The sequence below is a fragment of the Anguilla rostrata genome, chromosome 15 (assembly GCF_018555375.3).
Source record: "Anguilla rostrata isolate EN2019 chromosome 15, ASM1855537v3, whole genome shotgun sequence".
Lineage (NCBI taxonomy): Eukaryota > Metazoa > Chordata > Actinopteri > Anguilliformes > Anguillidae > Anguilla > Anguilla rostrata.
In genome coordinates this window covers 18,093,815-18,113,399 of record NC_057947.1, presented here as the reverse complement: position 1 = coordinate 18,113,399, position 19,585 = coordinate 18,093,815, and the positions used below count along the sequence as shown (strand labels likewise).

General features: G+C 39.4%; 2 protein-coding genes across 2 annotated transcripts; both read right to left on the bottom strand.

Annotated features, from left to right (window-relative positions):
* Positions 1-1,809: 1,809 nt before the first annotated feature.
* Positions 1,810-11,164, bottom strand: LOC135240744 (vesicle transport protein SFT2B-like). The gene is made up of 8 exons (XM_064310642.1): positions 10,965-11,164; positions 10,290-10,379; positions 8,996-9,081; positions 7,828-7,909; positions 6,987-7,022; positions 6,742-6,800; positions 6,087-6,116; positions 1,810-5,871 (listed from the first exon to the last, which is right to left on the bottom strand). The coding sequence occupies exons 1-8, from the start codon at positions 11,028-11,030 to the stop codon at positions 5,832-5,834; spliced, it is 489 nt and encodes a 162-aa protein (XP_064166712.1). The 5' UTR covers positions 11,031-11,164; the 3' UTR covers positions 1,810-5,831.
* A 1,413-nt stretch (positions 11,165-12,577) lies between these two features.
* LOC135240743 (transmembrane protein 45A-like) lies at positions 12,578-19,417 on the bottom strand. The gene is made up of 6 exons (XM_064310641.1): positions 19,202-19,417; positions 16,447-16,651; positions 15,727-15,939; positions 15,052-15,236; positions 14,166-14,311; positions 12,578-13,722 (listed from the first exon to the last, which is right to left on the bottom strand). Exons 2-6 carry the CDS (start codon positions 16,634-16,636, stop codon positions 13,629-13,631), a joined length of 828 nt encoding a protein of 275 aa, XP_064166711.1. The 5' UTR covers positions 16,637-16,651; positions 19,202-19,417; the 3' UTR covers positions 12,578-13,628.
* Positions 19,418-19,585: the final 168 nt, after the last annotated feature.

The following is a 19,585-nucleotide window of genomic DNA, read 5'->3' as shown; positions in this document are numbered from 1 at the left end:
GAAAGCTTGTTTCTCCTTATCTGTTATGTGCACAGTACAACCATTAAATTCAGCAAAAAGCTTAACAATGTTACAATATTTTGATATGTGGATTTAAATACCACACATTTTCTCAAATGAGACCTCTTTGCATATCATGGAGCTAAGTTGATCATGTCACATGCATTGTTTATAATCCATCAATATTTAAAAAAAATATTTCCAGATTGGGAATGCAACAAATGACAGCTCATTACTGTTGCCTTCATCCAACATATATAACTGCAGGACAAAGACAAGTTTTTTCCTCTTGGTCATAGCACTGCCCCTGTGCACCCCCCTTAACTGGCCCTCTCATACGCCCCCTAGCGTCCGCTCTGTCAGATGCAGCTGAGCCCGACTCTTCCTTCAGGGCTCCTTTAATTAGAACAGCCACACATGCTCTCTCCATGCTGCCAGTGCTGGGTGATGAATGAATTCATCACAAAGCCCTGTAACTGATGTTACTCACAAATGCCAGAGGTAGATAACAGGGCGAACACACACACACACACACACACACACACACAGGCGCACATGCATGCAAACACGTGTACAGACACACATATATGCGCATACGTACATACAAATACCCACACACACACACACAACTGTACACAGTTATGTAGTTAAACGGGACAGTGGCACAATTTTTGCTGTTTTGGCTCTGTACACCAGCACATATTCTCATAAATAATTGAAGTACAGCTTCAATTTGAAGGTATTTACATCCATATTGGGTGATCTGAGTAGGAATTCCAGTCCTTTTTATACATTCTCTCAATTTCAGGGGACCAAAAGTAATTGGCAGTTCAGCTGTTTCTTGGCAAGCTGTGTGTCTTTGCATCATTACTTCATGCCCCATAAAGCTAACAAAAGGTCTAGAGTTGATTCTAGGCCTGGAAATTGCATTTTGAGTCTGTTGCTCTTGTCTCTTAACATGGGGGCCAAGTAAGTGTCAATATCAGTAAAGTAGGCCATCATGAGGCTGATAATAAATTATCAGAGACAGCAAAAACATTGGATGTATCAAAATCAGCGGCTTGATACATTATTAGGAAGCAAATACACACTGGTGAGTGAAGCAATAGCACACAACCTGGCAGACCATGAAAGACCACTGTAGTGGATGAATGGAGACTACTTTCAATTGTAAAGAAAAACCCATTTTCAAATGTCAAACAGATCAACAATGGTCTCCAGGGTGTAGGCATATGTGTCAAAGACTACCATACAGAAGACTGCACCAGCATAGCAGAGGGTTCACCACAAGATGCAAACCATTGGTAAGCCTCAAGAACAGAAAGGCCAGATTAGAGTTTGCTGAAAAGTACATCAAAAACTATAGAGTCATATCTGGAACTGGAAATCATGAACAGATGAGATGAGTATTAACCTGTACCAAAGTGAAGAAAAGTGTAGAGAAATAAAATAACTGTTCATGATCAAAATTAACCCCCCCTCATCTGTAAAATACAGTAACACACTCCCTTGTCTTTATTGATGTGACTGCAGACGGTAGCAGCTGGATTAATTCTGATGTGTACAGAAACATTGGCTCAAATCTAACCAAATGCTTCAAAACTCACTGGACAGCGCTTCACCTTGCTGCAGGACAATGACCCTGAACATACTGCTAAAACAACCAAGAATTTTTCAAGGCCAAAAAGCAGAATGTTCTTGACTGGCAAAGTCAATCACCCATCCTGAATCCAACTGAACATGTGGAATTTGAGGCTATAAACACAGTGCATGGTGCTGGACTTCTCCCACAGAAGAGGCACACAGAAATAATGTTCAAAATATTTATTTTGTTCAACAACATAAGACCTTATGTGTTTCATACATGCAGTCGTTACCAACAGCCAGTTGATTGGAACAAAACTGAAAGCCCAAGACAAACAAAATGAAAATAACACAAATAATATGGAACAGCTGACTGAGAAAAAAGGGCAAATTCAGTAATACATTCAAACAGTTATTCATCTTATGTAAATGGAATCCAGGCCACAAAGATCTCAATTCCAAGAGGACACAGAAAGGAACAGAAATCCCTATAAAATCACGAGCAGACAGAACAGAACATTTCTAAACAGAAAACACCTGCAATGAAAGAAATGCAAAGTAAAATGTTAAATTGAGAGCCACAGGTAATTTCTGCTGAAATCCTCTGGAACATCTATCCGCTGTAACAGAGCCGATTGCACTGACACTTATTTCAGGTACACTGTGTACGAACAGAATAAAACCCAGAAGTAAATCATTGGAAATCACTTTGCACAACGACCTTGCTCTGCAGTAGCAATTTATTTATAAAAAAAACAACAGCACGCCTTTATTCTTATTTTTGTTCTTTGTACTTCTGACTCTTATTTGATTTAATCCTTAGAAACCTAATTAAACTTCAACACTGATTGGGTGTGGATGTGAGCAGGCTGCTGTGTTCCTGGCAGACAATAATTAGCTATTTACTATATACACACTATTCACTACTGATTGAACAGTGCCTAATAAGCATGTGCCTAACTGCATGAGATAATGTCATCTGGAAATTCCCAAAACCCATTTATAAATGTGTTTGATAAATCACCAATGAACCAGTTAGCTGTCCAGTTGACCTTTGAAAGCTAAGTGTTATAGTATCATTGAGACCGCAGCCAGAAAGTTCTGCGTAACCAAGATCTTTCTGAATTTGCATCTGTTGATTGTGTGCGTGTGTGTGTATGCATATACACATAAAGTTTCCTGCATGTGTTTTAGGCATTAAACTGCTAGGATTTATCAAGACATACAAGTGCTAGCTAACTAAGCAAACTAGCAAGTGTGTTAAATTGTACATTATCCTATTATTATTGGTATATAGAGATCCAGCATGAAAAACATTAAAGTTAAACTCACAAAAAAAAAAAACTTATACCACCATTTTTACACACAAAAGACTTTTTCACATTTTAAAGCAAACTGCTTCCCCATTAGCTTCTTTCGTGGTCTATAAAAGTCCTCTGGACCTAAACTTGCAGAGACCTTTCAGATCACAAATAGCAGGGAAGTGCAAGTTGCCAAGGAAACACAAAATAATAGATTACCATGAGAACACCACTGGGTCACCCCAGGTATGATGGACTGCAGCTATGGAAGAGATTAAATCTACCTCACATATTATGAGAGCAGTTAATGCCTGCTAGTCTTGCACTAACAGCAACCAACACCCTAAAAAGCACACAAAACTGATTCAGCTTTTTACCACTAGATGTAAGATTTTAGATAAATGCTCAAGATATAAATTTGTTAAATTTATTCAGGAGCATTACATTTCTGCTTTAAAATGTATTGTGTTTAATAAGTATAAATGTTGTTTCCCTGCGAGATTGCTTACATAAGGCACATAAGTTATTTTTAATCTGAAGTTTGTTCCCTCCTTTTCTGTGTAAAGTAAAGGCCAACAGCACAGAAGAACAGCACGCCCCTTCCTGGTACAAAAGCTTCCACGAGTGAGAAAAGTTCACTAGAAGTCAAAATGAACAACTGCCACTTTCTAAGGCATCAAATCACTTCCCTGAAGTGGCAGAGATGCTGAAGTAAACACACATTTCTAGAAAATAAACACATTCCACGATTAACCAAAAAATTAATGATTAATAACATTTGGAGTTGCTGTAACAGATTGAAACTGTAGTTCTGACAGAAAGACAAAGACACTGATAGGAAAAGAGGACTTAACAGGCTAACAGAATTAAAATAAAGTAAATATTGTAATCTAAGCCAATGAATACTGTAGGGAGGCTAAGATGGGCTGTTTAAATGCAGACATGCATGTTCACTGACATTGTATCAGGGATAGAAGCTCCTTTAACAGTAAATTACTGTGCAATGGTATTTGACATAATTGCATTAACTATACTTGCAGTGCAGTTAAAGTAGTAACATTTTAAAAACAAGAGCCTCCTCATTACCAACTGCATGAGTTAAAAAAAAAAAAAAAAACAAGTTGTGTAAGCACTGGAAAAAAAAACTTCCTTAAAAGTTTAACCCAAAAAGAAGGAATAGCAATACCGGGTTTATCCATCAAGGTAAACGCCTAAAGGGAAAGGTAATTTATTTTGAGAGTTCAGATATTCAAAAATCAACCATTGTCAGGGAATTACAATAGTAACTGATTGTAATTCCCTCAAATGAAAAGAAATTTCAAAAATGTCACCTATATCTATGAACACATGTGTCAAGGAACAGAAAACCCCCCAATGTGGGCAATAATATAACTAATAATAATATAACTCTAAAAAGATATATTAAAATGACAAAAAGAAATCTAACCTGTAAAAATGCAGCATACCGTATACCCTAGACTACAGCAGAACTTCTCTTACTGGTAGGCCAGAGGAGAATGATCACAGAATGTTAGAACATTAGAGCATCACAGATCAGAACAGGCCATACCGGCCATTTTGGCTCATTATGTGTCTTTATCTACACAGTACAAATTTAACAGAGATGGTTCTTTCCCCAGCGGCACCATGAGGACACGCACAGATCAGGGTCAGGGATTTCAGTGATGCAGACAGGCCAGGCCGATGCAATGTGGCATGGATGTGTCTCTAAAGAAGTTTTCAGCTCAGAGAATGACTACTTCTAGCACATTCCACCATACTGTGCCACTAAATGTAAAGGCACCTAGGATTTTGGTTTTGAGACATTAAAACCCAGATAAAGAGTTTGGTTGGGCATAGCAGGCACCCTGTATTTCCACAAGTGAAAATTTGCAGCTGAATGCTTCCCCTGGGGATGATTTTCCAATGCTTCCTTACTTTTAAAAGATCATTTAAAAGATCCATTCACCAGTACAGGCTGGATATCGGCCTTCAAAAAATAATATTTGGTCCCTATTCTTACAGGCTTTTACGCAGTGCAGCTTATGTTCTTGTTCAAATACAGCACGTACTGTATGTACAGTATATAGGTTTCCCTCGTCTTTAGAACAGCAGAGGTGATCATATCGCTTTGTTCATTTCATCTTTGAGTTTAAGAAAAAGGCTAACATTCATTCAACACTTGCCCTTATATTTAACATACAAATAAATGTTAATGTTAGGCAATCATCAAAAATGAACTCACTCAACTGTGTTCATGAAGAAAATTGCAAAAACTTGCTTTAGGTCATAAGCTAAAATATAGGACAATTGTAGATGGAATCCAGGCCAGTCATCAGTTTGCAGGATTATGGTACTTTCATTTCCTATGTGTAACAGAATCCTTTCAAATGTATTTTAAAGTATTTATTTCACTATCCGCTTATATGTAACTCATAAATACACTTGTTTACGGCTAGGAGTGTGGAAAAGAAAATAAAATGCATACACACTAAGCGATGAAAACTTAAATACTGTATTAAACACTAATATAGACACATAATTGAGGTCCTTCACTAAATTTGTTCATTTTAACCCTCAACCAGAGATACGTCGACTGAGAAGGCACTTGTACAGGTACACAGTGTATCATCTACAGCATATACATTCCTCCCAGAAGGGGAAAGCAGAGGTGTGGAGAAGTCCAAATTTAGACCGATGTGAACAGAGCTCTTATTCCTTCTGTCAGTCTGCGTGATTAAAAAAGAAACATAATATACATACAATTTACCCTCAACAAAAGCTTTTAGCCCTCTTTGAGATTTTTTGTAAAATGTTCAGGACAGCAGGTGGGTGCCATTTTGCTAGAGGATGGAGTGGCACCTGTAAACTTTTGCAGGTATGCTCCCTTCATGGTCCTAAAAGCAGGGATAGGACAGGGGGTGGGGGCGTGGAGGGAGGCCCTCCTCACTTCACGCAGAGGGCGAACAGCTTCAACATTGCATCCCTGCAAAGCAGCCACATACAAGGCCTCTTTATTCAGTCAAACCTGAGACACAATCCAAGTCCATATTGTACAAGCAACATGTATTTCCAAAAGAAGCCAGAATGTCCATGTACGGTACCTAAATGTTTTATTCATTATGACGAGCCAATATATGCTGTATGGACTATCTGGATCAAATTAAACAAAAAAAAAAACTGTGAACAAAAAAAGCCTACCTTGCAAATGGTATGTAGGACAGACCGTACCTGAAAAAACATACAAAAATAATTACAATAAAGTTCATTGTGGGTCCCTCCCCTCAGTTTTCCTTTAAAATCACAGGGACTAAAAGTATAAATCCAAGAGCTAAAGCAGGTTAATTAGCTGGCTGGTTGGACAAAGTTGTTTTTCATGCTTTTAGAGTACATATAGGTAACCCGTTTTAAAAAATGTAAATTTCAATAGGGTTTTCCTGGCTTAAAAATCATAATAAAAATAATGAATCAGGATTCAGCTGAGCATTTGATTTGTAGTTTTTTTAATGAATATTGCAGTCAAATTTTAAGTTACGTTCAAAAACAGTTTTGTTTAATGCTGACTTTTTCCAAAATGCTTAAAATGGACTTGATTCACAGATAAACAAACTAAATTGTCATTGCAGTGTATGCTCCTGAAAAGCATAGGACTGTTTGCCTTTAAAATTTATCAGAACTATTGAGATTTAATATTACTCAAAGAGCAATGAATGAGGAAGGGTTTTTTATAATTAACTATTAGAGATACAAAACAAACCTCCAACACTTCCAGCAAAATTCCACAATACAATGACAACATGAATCCATTTGAGAGGTGAAAATAGAGCCGTATATTAATGTAATATTCACTACTCACCAAGCAAATGAAATGACTTGCAAAATGCAAAACAGCAAAGCAAGCCCATAGTTCTTCCACTGAAAAGTAAACGCACACAGGACATACAATAAAGACAAAATTAATCAACTGATCAATAGCTGCTAGATTAATTATTATTCAGCACACGTAGATGTGCAATTGTGTTCAGTCACCAGTACAAAATATCCAAGGAACTAATTAAACATTCCAGTGCACCAAGCTAATACAATTAGAGGTTTACTTACCCAAAAAGCAGCGCAGAGAGTCAAGGCAAGAAACACCTATGAAAAAAACAAAGAACAGTTTCTCATTACCACGAAAGCAAAGGAAAGGGCACTTACCAGTGATAGGGGATATAACCAGTATATCTCAGGTACATAAGCCTGGAAGTTACCTTTACTTGTGAGGTTTTTTTGGGGCAGGGTCATTTTTCGTCTTACTAAGAGGGCAGTCTGCTGTGAGGCTGGAGCTAGATGTATCCATTGTGCAGTATGTAAATCATCTGCACATTTTGTTTCAAGCTTTTGTTTTTATTTTATTGTTTTTTGTTTTTTTAGTTTTTGCTCTTTTTCAGTAAGTCCTGTAAATAAAATCTGCCCTACTTCTACACCAGTCTGCTGGTGTATTGCAAGTTTTTTCCACAAAACTGATACACCTCAAGTAGCAGCACATCCCTACCCAGTGGTGCTATCAGTGGCACCACACTTCCTGTTTGGAGTTTATACCTCTAATTTTGGAATGAGAATATCTGCTTCATTTTCCATTTCCCAAAAATGATATTAAATTACGTCTATGTTACAGGCATGCTTTACAATGTACATTGACGGTGACTTCCGGAGCCTACATTTTACATATCTAGTAATACAGCTGTATATACACTCAGGTTAGGTACACTGTTGAGGGGGGACAACAGCTGCCCTGGATTTTAACCCAAAACCTTTGGGTCACAAGCCTGTTCCCTATCCAGAGAAGACAGAAGAGATGAATGCTTTGTGTAACAGAATACATCCTGTATGAGGGCATGCCTCTAGGGGGCGATGTAACACTCTTGAGATAAGGTTAGGTACACGTTCACAGGGGTCTCACCAGCATAAGGATGGTGGCGAAGGCACGGGTCTTCTCACACATCCTCTTCAGCTGGTTCCAGGGCCCCAGCAGGAACATGGTGCTGCAGACACGGGCATACACACTCAGTCACCCCTCCGGCCTCCAGCCCATAGGCCCAGACATATGAACCCACTGGCCAATAGATAGACCAATGGTGCTGTCCAACCAAAACGGGACGCAGTCTGGTAACAGACTTACGGGTTCCACTGATGTCAAGTAGTTTCATAATGTTACTCCAAAATCATTAAAAAAGCAATATCTAGGGAATTACATAAAAGTACATTCGTTTTTCTTTGAACCATTGAGAACGGGCTAGCTAGATGAAAGCAGCCTTCAAATGGATAACTGCATTAATCAGTCAGATCAAAGGGAAGGCCTAAATGAGATTCTCTGTTTCCTGACAAACTGCATTATAGGCAGGTCTTTTGCATATTCTGCAAGTCTGAAAACAGGAGGATCTTCCAGAGAAAAAACTGCATCTTATGTAACTACCTTAGATTAGAAATCTAAGATGCATCTGGCCCCTAATGCACAAACTAAAGTTGCATAGATCGCCCGGGCACAGAGGCTGTGCTTCATGTTAGGCAATAATTATTTTATTTATCCTGCTTCTGCACTCAAAACTCAGAAGATACCTGTGAATCAAACAAATTTAGTGCTAACAGAAGGACATACCTGTCAAAGTACTTAACAAGGGAAAAATGAAGCTGCACAGGAGGCATTTCAACAAGAGCCTGGATAAAGGTATCCAGTCACTGTGAGTACATTAATAAGTAAACACTGTATACCTGTCTGGACCAGGTTTGGAATCAAAGCAAAGGCCCCAGAAAGACCTATCTATCCAAAAGAGGCTAAAAAAGAAACTAACTAAAAAGCCACCAAGAAGTGAGAAGCATGAAACTTCTAATAAAAACTTTAATGGACCTTCGTAACAAACGCTGTTTGACTGTAACACCTGTTAACTATTCACAATGATAATGTGCATGCATCTCTATTATGCTACAAAGCAACAAGAAACTTGATTTCAAACTGAACTGCCTGACACAATGATAAAATGACATTCTTTTTAAGATGAGCAGGAATCCTTAGGGTAAAGAGGTTTTGACTGAAGTTGTGAAGGCTGTAGAGCACATAGACTGGTACTTACCTGGCCAGAGTGCAAATGTTGCCAATGGTGTAAAGGATAATGAACAAAATCAATCCAATTTTTGGAAGAAACAGAAAACACACCCCCTGAGAAGTGAGAATAGATAAAAAATTAAATAAAACATGAATCACCATTACAGTTATAGAGCACATTCAGTCATCACATTCAGGCCATTCAATGTAAAACATTAGCCCATTCTAAGGATGCAGAAATTGTTTTCAAGAAATTTGCAAACATTATTTGGAAATCTTCACATTTCTCAGCTGAAATTCTTCCAGATAGACTTCCTCTACTGTCAGGAGCCAGCCTGTCATATATTGGGTGTGAGGCATGATGAGACTACTTTTCCATTTCAACATCAACTGTGATTAAAAAATATATTATTTCTTTTTTAACGTGAACAATACACAGTGTTACTTGCCAACATTCATTAAACAATGTTTTCATGAATCAAGCCAGAGTCTATGTTCGGGTTCTCAGGGAACCCCCATGGCTGCTCATATGGGTGCACTGCATCCTTGCTAATTCTGCTTCTGCCTACAGTTGGTTTCACTATGTTAAATTTAAGGAAGATCACTTGCTGCTTCAGCTGTGATCGCTGTGTTTGGAATTTCACCTTCAGTACATGTCTTTTAAAAATATTCCCAAATAACATCAATCAATCAATCAAGGACAGTGTTGTCCATAGCCTCAAATATAGTTATTTGGTGTGTGAGTTACAGTAGTTGAACTTTCTTTCATGCTGAAAATAAAATGCAATTTTGAAAAGAAAACTGAAGGACATAATAAAAGCAACATGATGTTGAGTGGCCTACTTTTAGATACAATACTTTTTCCTAAATAAGATATTAATAAATATGTTTGGGTTCACAACATAAGTGAATAAACTAGAAAAACTATCAGGCACACAGTATGTGCGAATGTCATGTTTAAATAAAAAAAAATTCAGTGTTACTATGTGACATCATCTGAGGTCCAGTGCACATGAACAGGCATTGAGAATAATAATGATCATACTTTAATGGCATTGAAAAATAACATAAAAAGCCGCAATTGGAATGCGTGAGGAATCGTGTCTGGGAAACGAGACATTCCTCAGAGCGAGACGAACCAGTCGTGAGTACCTGTACATACTCACTCTACTTGTTTTTAAGTGAGTTGTTTAAATCAACACCGATGGGAGCGTCACTGAACAATGATATGATAAATATTCCGTGTGGTAAAAAAAGAAAAATACCGTGCCTTCGACAGACTTCGGAAGCCACAATGACGTAATAATTACGAGGCTACTTACCATCACCGAGCACACCCCTCCAAGCACGAAGAAAGCGGCGAACCCCTTTATCCGTGTACTCCAGCTCAGAGTTGAGGCTCGGTTCGCTGCCTAACCGGTGAGAGAAGTGGACGAAAGTTTTGATACAATAGCCGATATACGTGTCACTACAGTAATCCCATTGAGTGTTAACATGACACCTGGAAATACAGGTGGCTCAAGTTTCCAATGCATTCAAATGGCATCTCGATATTAATAACCACATTGCAAAGGGGAATTTGTCCGTTCTGTCGTATGCAAATTATTTATAACATATTGTGATAGATTTCAAGCAGCAAGTATTTAAAATCACAAACTCTGCCTGGCGGTAACGTATCGCACATAACCACCACCGGCTAATATTAACTGTAACTTTCACCTGTTGTGAACAACTTGTTTATAGCCTACTTTATCATCAAAGCTAACTTAACTAGGTCTGACACGACACGTTGCTTTCTCTTCGATGTAACGTTAGTGGCAAACAGCTTAATCCATATATTTCCATAACTGTTTTGTGAATGCTATGCACAAATGTGCGCGGTACTGTACTTAAATGCAAACGAGCTATTGCTAGCCACACTATAGCTGAACGCCCATTACACAAGCTACAGCTAGCTACACCGCTGAAATCATGGATGGTTGAACGTCTGACTTTACCTCCACGATGTTAATGTCATCATTATTGCCATCTTGGCCGCTCAGAACCTTCTTTAGTTTGTCCATGAACGTCGATGCAAGGGCTCTAACCGTGGCCGGCACTCGCGAGTTTCGTCAATGTTACTTCAATTGTTTCTTGTTATTTTCTCTCTTTCCTGTTGAACACGCAACAGGTGAATTCTACGAATGTTACTTCCGTGTCTGTTGCTACGGAAACACCGCGTCAGAGAGATGAATAAGCTAGTAGACAGTATCATTATGAAACAGCAGACTGATATGTGTTTGTATCTATCTTTGCAGTCCCTTTGGCGTTCTGAATATGGTCATCATATTCGTCTAATTTCAGAAAGCCTCGCAAGTGCGTAATGATATGTAGATCTGTTTAACAAATCTAGATAAGTGCAGATAGCCAAACAACATCAATCTAGTCTATTTGCACAGTCCCAGTAGCTAAATTATGCTCACAAATCTCACATTGTACACAAAACGTTTCTTGCATGTATATTTAATAGGCTACATTTCACCCTTGAGGTTACCTCTAATGATTTCACATCATTTGCATAGATGTTTTAGTACAAAGGTGGAAAATAAAGTCAAATCTTCACATTCAACAGGGATACAGTAAATCATTAAATAGGCTACCCACTGCAGAAATATCACTTTCTGCAGATGCACTACATGATGAATATGGGAACAGACAATTTATTTTATAATTTATTTAGAAAAACAATCAGAGGTGTAAACAATAATAAGTATTGACTTTAATCCTGTATTACATTTTGAGTACTTACAGTTCAAATGTTACTGTGGCAAATAATATTATAACATGATATATCTTAGTCATAATATGATCACATTTTATGTGTGCAAAACAAAGCAACACATTTTCGTTTGAAAGACAATCTATTAGTAATAATTTTATAACTTAATTCAGCACCTGAATTGTTATCATTATTTTTTTAAATGATTAAAAAGTGTCTCCACCTGATGGCAGTATAACGCTTCCAGAGTTACTGAGGACATCGGGGAGGGGAGCTACATTCTTTGCAAGAGTTCAGCCGACTCCACTGCAGGTTTAGTTTAGTAAAGATCTCAGTCTTAACCACTGGCCACAATGTGAGCTAGCAGTTGTTGTTTAAAAGCAATTTGTACATTTGAATGAACTGAAAATGTGGAATTATAGAACTACTGGTGACTTATGGCTCTGTTGTCAGTGGTATTACCTGTGATTGAAAAGCACTCAGGTCCTTTTTGCCCGAAATATGCAGCTTTTGCTCAAGCACCCATATTCTGATTTGAAGAAAGAGAGAAAGTGGGGGTTTCTGTATCATCATCCCTAAGCGCAGGGATTCCAAATATTTCTCATTTCTTGGGCCTCCAAAGTGAGAACCCTGTGACTCTGGTCTTTTGGTCATAGTCAGATGATGACAAAGCAGAGGCCAAGGCTCTAACCTATAGGGAAAAGCCTGTAATGTATGGACAGAGCAACTCAGAAGCAGCTTCTTTACATAAATAAAAGTGAATACTTACTGTGTAAATGAGCAGGACTGTGAAACTACATTGGATATCCAGAGCTCAGAATTGGAGCGACGGACCCTCGCACTGCAGGGAAATGCAGTTTAAGTCTTTATTATGCCACAAGATTAAGACAAATTTATCGACAAAAAAAAGTCAAATTTCCTTTTGATCTAAAGTCTGTCATTTCTACACATGAGCACAGGTGGTCTGACAAGGTGGGTCCTGTATGGATATTCACTTCAAGTTCACTTCTGATTGGCAGTCCACTAAACATTCACGCCGCTGACTGGTTATAATTTAAATGTTAATTTAATGTTAATTATACAATAGACATGGTTTCCAAAATGGCCAAAGGCTAATCCTTCTGAACAACTGAAAAATTTGAATAAAGGCTAACTATTACATCATTTGTTTTCTTCGGTTCATTATATATGACTACTAAAAACATGATTTTGATTGTCTTTATGCACAATGTCTGTGTTCTGGACGCCAACATGACACTTAAAAAAAGAAAACAATTACAACATTGATGGCTGTCAAAGGACAGCTGATGTCTTTCAAAACATGGATTTTGAACTTGATGGTGTATCATAGACCTGTTTGGACACATATATAGTCTTAGCTGTACTGTAGCTGCCAAATAAATTCCTTAAAAATGCTGAGAACATCGAATGAAATACCAATGAATGTACCTTAAATAGAATGTGGTTAATCTTTTTGTACGTGTATGCCATTTTGGGAGAGGGCTCTTGTGTGGGACAAAATTCTAGAAACATGCTTCAATGAAAGGGCTCTATCACTGGGCCAGGAAAGCAATGGATTGCACTCTGCCTCTAATGAATCACATTCCCACGCCAGGGAGCAGAAGAATTCATCCCTGCTCTGGTGAGACATGAAGGCAGGGTCTGGGGCTCTCCAAGGAACCATGTACTCAGAGCACCAGACAGATGATTAGCTTCTCTCATCCTGAGACCCAGTGTGGAGTGATGTGAGCATGTGTGTGTATGAGGGTGTGCGTGTGCACAGGTGTATGTATGCACGTAGCAGTGTGTGCGTGTGTGTGTGTGTGTGTGTGTGTGTGTGTGTGTGTGTGTGTGTGCGCATTAGTGTGTTTGTATGTGAGAGCGAGGTGGGAGGGGGCAGCCATTAGATCTCATCTTCGGACTCCTGCTCCTTGTCTGTGGTTTTCAAAAGTCCCATTTCCATTGAGGGAGTCCTCTTCAGCTTAGAATGTACAACCCTGTGGAGGGGGTTTAGCACATTATGAACACTGACCACAGGACCCACAGTTCCCAGCACATTCAATGGCTTAGTTTGGATTTGTTTCTGGGAATGTATACAGGGGGAGGACCGCACTAAAACTGATTTCAGCTTTTATGTCTGGATGTGTTGCTCACTATTAGTTAAGCCAAACAAGCAGGCTGCAGAAGTTTATAACCTTCCCTCAATACAAGCTACAATACAAGTTAATGCATGATATCAATCCACGCACAGTTTTAACAGGATGACCCACACACCAGTACTCTTCCTAAGAGGCTTATGAAACATAGAGTTTCACTTTAACTATGAAGTAACACATAACACAGCCAGACCGACAGACGTGCAGTGTGGCTGGCAGGCCCAGACTGTCAGTTCTGCAGGTGTGGGTGGGGTCAGGGGTGGGGCTGAAGGAGGAGCTCTCACCAGCAGGCGGTGCAGTAGACTACAGTCACAGTGAGCAGGGAGAAGGCAAAGTGCCAGCAGTAGCACGTGGTGATGAACATCATGTTGCTGTGGTCCTTCAGGTCCCACTCTGCCACCCCACTGGGTGGGTAAAGCACAAAGGCAATCTACGGGAACCACAGGAGACACTGAGATGGTCACACAATGTTACTGAATATAAGCAGCCACTTCATACATGTTATATTCACATATGTATATACTCATGCACACACATATACATCCGCACACACATATATACATACTTTTATATGCTCTAAATAGACACAAGACACATGCACATGCGTCCATGCACACGCACAGAGTTGGTATGCAAATACAGGGTGCTCCTGGTCAAATTACACATTTAGTTGATTTAGGTAAGACGAAACTAACATATCCTATGCAGGGAACAAGTTGAAGCATGACATATTTTTGTAAATTTTAATGCACAAAACATGTTATATGATAAATGCAATAGATAGAAAAAAACAGTAAACAGTAAAAAGTCTCTGGCATATTTAAGTGTTGTGCTGCATACTTCATGTGTTGAAATTTGTGAGAGATCTCAGGAAATGTTTCCTTCTGACAATTTTTCCATGCAGATCATTTTTGTGTCAGCAGTGCTGCACAGTGGGCTAGTGCACCACTACTTTGGTGTCACTAAACATTTTTCAGGTACTCTGCAGTGATATGTGGCTTTTGCTGTGCATATCTGACCAGATTTTTCTCAGTCTTCCAGATCTTGTCTTGACTTCAACAGTGCCCCATAACTTGCATTTCTTAATTATGTTTGCATACCACTGTACACACATGTGCACACACATTTATGAAATACATATTACTCACACATTTGACACATTTTACACACCTGCCAGAACCAGCTGCCCTGCAGCAGACAGAAGGAGGCTCTCAGCAGCTCCAGTAAGACATTGCCCCTGTGGAAGACCTCCAGGAAAGCGGTAGCTGCCCCTCCGAAGATGGCATAGAGCAGCAGCTGGTGAATGTGTATGTCCAGCATGGCTCGCCCGTGCAGGTGGTACAAAAACAGAAACCCTGTGGGACCAGCAGACAGGAGGGGGAGTCAGTATTACACAGCTCAGAGATGAAAGCAAAGTGTCATTTTGTGGACGTTTTTGTAGACAAATTCGTAGACACTTTAGTTATGCAGTATATATTACAAAACATATCTTTTGTTTTTTAAATTTATACAGAGATTTCTGTATTGGTGTGTCTCAGCCTATTGTTTTACCCCAAAAAGTGAACCCTCAAGTACACAAATGTGCCGCGGTGGTCTATATGCTGTCCGCATAACATTGGAATATTGTATAAGATGGCTGAGCGTGATTGGTTAAGACACCCTAAACAAAAATGCAAGCCAAGAATATATTACACTGATCTAAAACAGCCGTACGACAGAAATCCGGCATAGTGCTGGAGAACTTTAAGCCATGATAAAAGCAACAGTACAGACCACAAACTCACCAGCTAACTCAGTACGGAGTTAAGAGAACAACATGTTGCACCCCCAAACCCCTCTCCTTACCCTCAGTGAAGAATGCCACGCCTAGCAGCATGCGGTCCAGGGCAAGCGGGGCAGAGCCAGTGGTATGGACGGCCACAGACACGCCCCCTGCCAGGCCAAAGAACAGGTACATGGTGGCATGCTGCCAGTTCATCAGGTGGTCCCACTGATGCTCGGCATAGTCATAGAGATGTAGCTGTGGCCCATCTGCAGCAAACTGTTCCGCCAGCATCCCTGCGCACACATGCAGTGAGTCACATGACCAGGCAGGTTATCACATGACACAGGAGACCGCAAGACCTAAAAATGAGACTTAAGACATCCTTTAGCCATTGACTTGCTGAACTCCTCCAAATAATACTGTCATTTTTATGGAGACTTCAGCCACTTTTGTCTTGCGCATGTTCTCCCCGCACTTTATTTGACTGTGGTATTGGTGAAAAGCCTACTTTGACTTGATCTTGGATAGTTATCTCGTCGTTATTTTTGCTTGTACATTTTCTGGCCTGAATTGAGCTATTGCTTTTATCAAACGGTTACCAAGTATGGCAATATGAAAGTAATTGACACACTCCAAATTAATTTAATTTGGATAAAAGCGCTATATAAATGCAGTCCATTTACCATTTATATATAAATTCAGTCCATTTACCATTTGCCTGTGTCGTTTAAAGCTGCCATTCAATCACTCGCAAAGTGTTACAAATTTCATGATCTGTTCTCAGGAAACAGCTCCCTCACCAATCACAGAGAAGGACAAAATGGTAACGCCCTCAATGACCTCCAGGCGGCGCTGAGCAGCCCTGCTGGTCAGGAGTCCTGCACTCTTCTTTCTGCGTGCGGCATACCAAAAGGACGACTTCCCCGCCCACCATAGGCCCACCATCAGGAACATGCTTCCAGGCAGGGCGTGGCCCTTAAAATTACCCATGATTCCTCACAATCCCTGGAACAGCAGATAAAGATTTCATTATAAGTACATGTTTGAGGCAAAGTTGTCATTTTTTGCTTTTAGTAACAATATCCAACACAACACTCCAGAGCTTCCTTAAAATACATCCATTGTATTAATATAATTAGTATTGGTTGCTGGAATTCACTTATATGGTTGACTGCCGTTTGAATTGGAGAAATAAATTAAAATGAGCAAACACCCAAATCATTCACTTCACGAGCATCACGACCCAAGAAAATAGGTAGACAGTTAATAAACATGCAATCTACACAATAGTATTAAGGAGATGAATACATCCCGGTGTTTCCATGTGCATTTAAACAGGAGACAGGCATTTAGTTGACAGATGTGGTGTGTTCTTAGACAGGTCTGAGTGGGTCTGTAACTGGAAAGAGGATTATTCCCTGCTGTTTTCATTTAATCTATTATAGCCCAACACATACATACAGTATTTTACTATTACAAAGGACTGCCAAGGATGTGTACACAATATAAGGTTTATTTTATCTGAAAATATTGCTGTTTATGAAGCTTTGCCCTGGAGAGCAGACAGAAGTTTCCAGAAAGTGGAGAGCGGACAGAAGTCTATCTGTGATTAAGCGTACTAGGACAATCAGACGTAATGAGGGTTTTGAAGCTGACCTCGTCTGAGCTCTGATTGAGCTTTGAGTGGAGGGCAGGTCACGGAAATCTCCTCCGCATTCCACACACATGATTGGACGTTGCTACTCAGGCACCTGGACCCTTCCAGTGCTCTCCAAAACCAATTAGACACAACTGGAATTACCACGGCCATGATGTCAATACAAGGGTTCCTGGAACAGATGCTGACTGTTCCAGCCATTTTGTTTTCAACACAGCACGTTCCATTGTAACTGTGTGCATAAGTGCACTACCTAATACATATGTGCAAAACAAATGGTTAAAACAGACATCAGAGACCAAGGTCAGCCATTGCTGATTCTGTTTTCAATGATACATAACAACTTCTCCCTGTCTCTCACCTCTCAACAGCAATTCATATTTAGTATTCAGCCCCTAGAGTAGCATCTTTGATCCTTGGTTTTTGAGCATGCATTTCATTAATTAACAAGGGCCTCCATTACAGGCTGTTAAACAACAAGGTGTGAGACAAACCACTGTGCCACACCAACACACAGGCACAAACACATACACACAGACACACACATGCACACACGCATACAGACATTGTCGCCCAAACCTATACACATGCACACACACACACATACATGCATATGAATATACACACTTGAACACATTCGCAAATATAAACATCCCATACAGTGCATGCACATCCACACCTTTAGAGAGAGCTTTGTCTAAAAAGAATCCAACGTCAAACATGCACAAGCAGTATTTCAGAACTTATTTGCCAGTAATTGAAATTTAAAATAGCATTTTTTTAAACAAGAAAATGGCTCAAGTGTCCGAACATAGGAAGCAGAGGTACGGTGGGCAATATCAGCCAGTGTTGTATGAGCCAGTTTAATTTTTCCAAAAAGAAAAAATACATTTTAAAAAGCTGCAGTCTAAATCAATAACACTCTACCAATAGTAAATCCATGTCATACACAAAAAATAAAATAATAAAAGACTACCCCATAAGGTATGTAGGTATGACATTAATTTCAAAACAATCGTCCTTCGGATGCCAACCCCACATCTCATCTGACCATAATAAACAGCTCCAATCAAAGTTCCAATATTGTTCAGCAAACTCCAATGCTTATTTTTGTTAGTTTCCTGCAAGATCTAAAATCCCAGACTCAGCCATGTCCCTCCCCTTCTCATCACCTTCCACTGGCTACCGATATCAGCTAGCATCAAATTCAAAACCTTGGTGCAAGACTATAAGGCAACTAAAGTTACCACTCTGTTACATCTTCAAAAGGTCATCAGACCCTACACACTAGCCAGACCTGCCTTTCTTCCCATTCTGCCGTCCCTGAGTGCCTCCTCCATGGTGATGTGCCACTTGATCCTGATTGCCACTTGGAGAATGCTGAGGTTCAAGAAGTCTCAGCTGCATATCTTGCTCTCTGATGTATTTGCAAAGCCATTTCTCTCCACAAGGTATCCCATATCATTCTGCATTACCGAATAATCTATAGTTTTAAAATGCTCTCGCTCTGATGAGCCTAATTGGTAATTACTGACAGTTCTTGCTTTACTTCATTTAGTTAGGTTTCCAAGGTGCACTCTACTGTTAATTTGGGTGCAATGGCAAGAAAAGTCACACATACAGCCATTGCAAATAAGTTTACTTTGCCTCGGGATCAAAAAACTGCTGGAAATGCTTCTGCAAAATTATATAACCCTATTCAAAAATTGATTGTTACATTAGTTTATTTCTATGAACATTTCGGAGCTCGTCATCTTACTCTTGCCTTTCCGCGTTCTACATCCGAATACAAGTTTATAGCGTAGTGTCTTGATCAACTATAAAATTGTATTTAACGACATTTTTATCAACTTGTAATTAAGCCAACATGGCTAGTACAGCCAATTTAATTTTCCTACCTTGACCGTTCAGTTCTGAAGTTTCTGAAAGCAACGGTATCAGACTTCCTATTCACATGAACGTCAAAAAAGAAAATAATTAACGATCTTGAAATTCTTCCTAAAGGGAAAGATGCATCGACGTCGCATCACGCAACTGATGGAACTGTTTGACGACAAATTTGTCCAACAAGACGGTATATAATTTTCAGTTTTTGGCAAAACTGAATAAATCATACGATTGGATATTGATCGTTGGACTACGTCAGTTCTTTATTGTTTGGATTGGTTAAAGACCCTTTCAGTCATTTTCAATTCCACGTGTACACTTACACTCCGCCCGCGGAAGAAATTGTTTACTCTTATGTACGGCTGTAAAACACCGCTCTTTCAAGAAGGCTATGA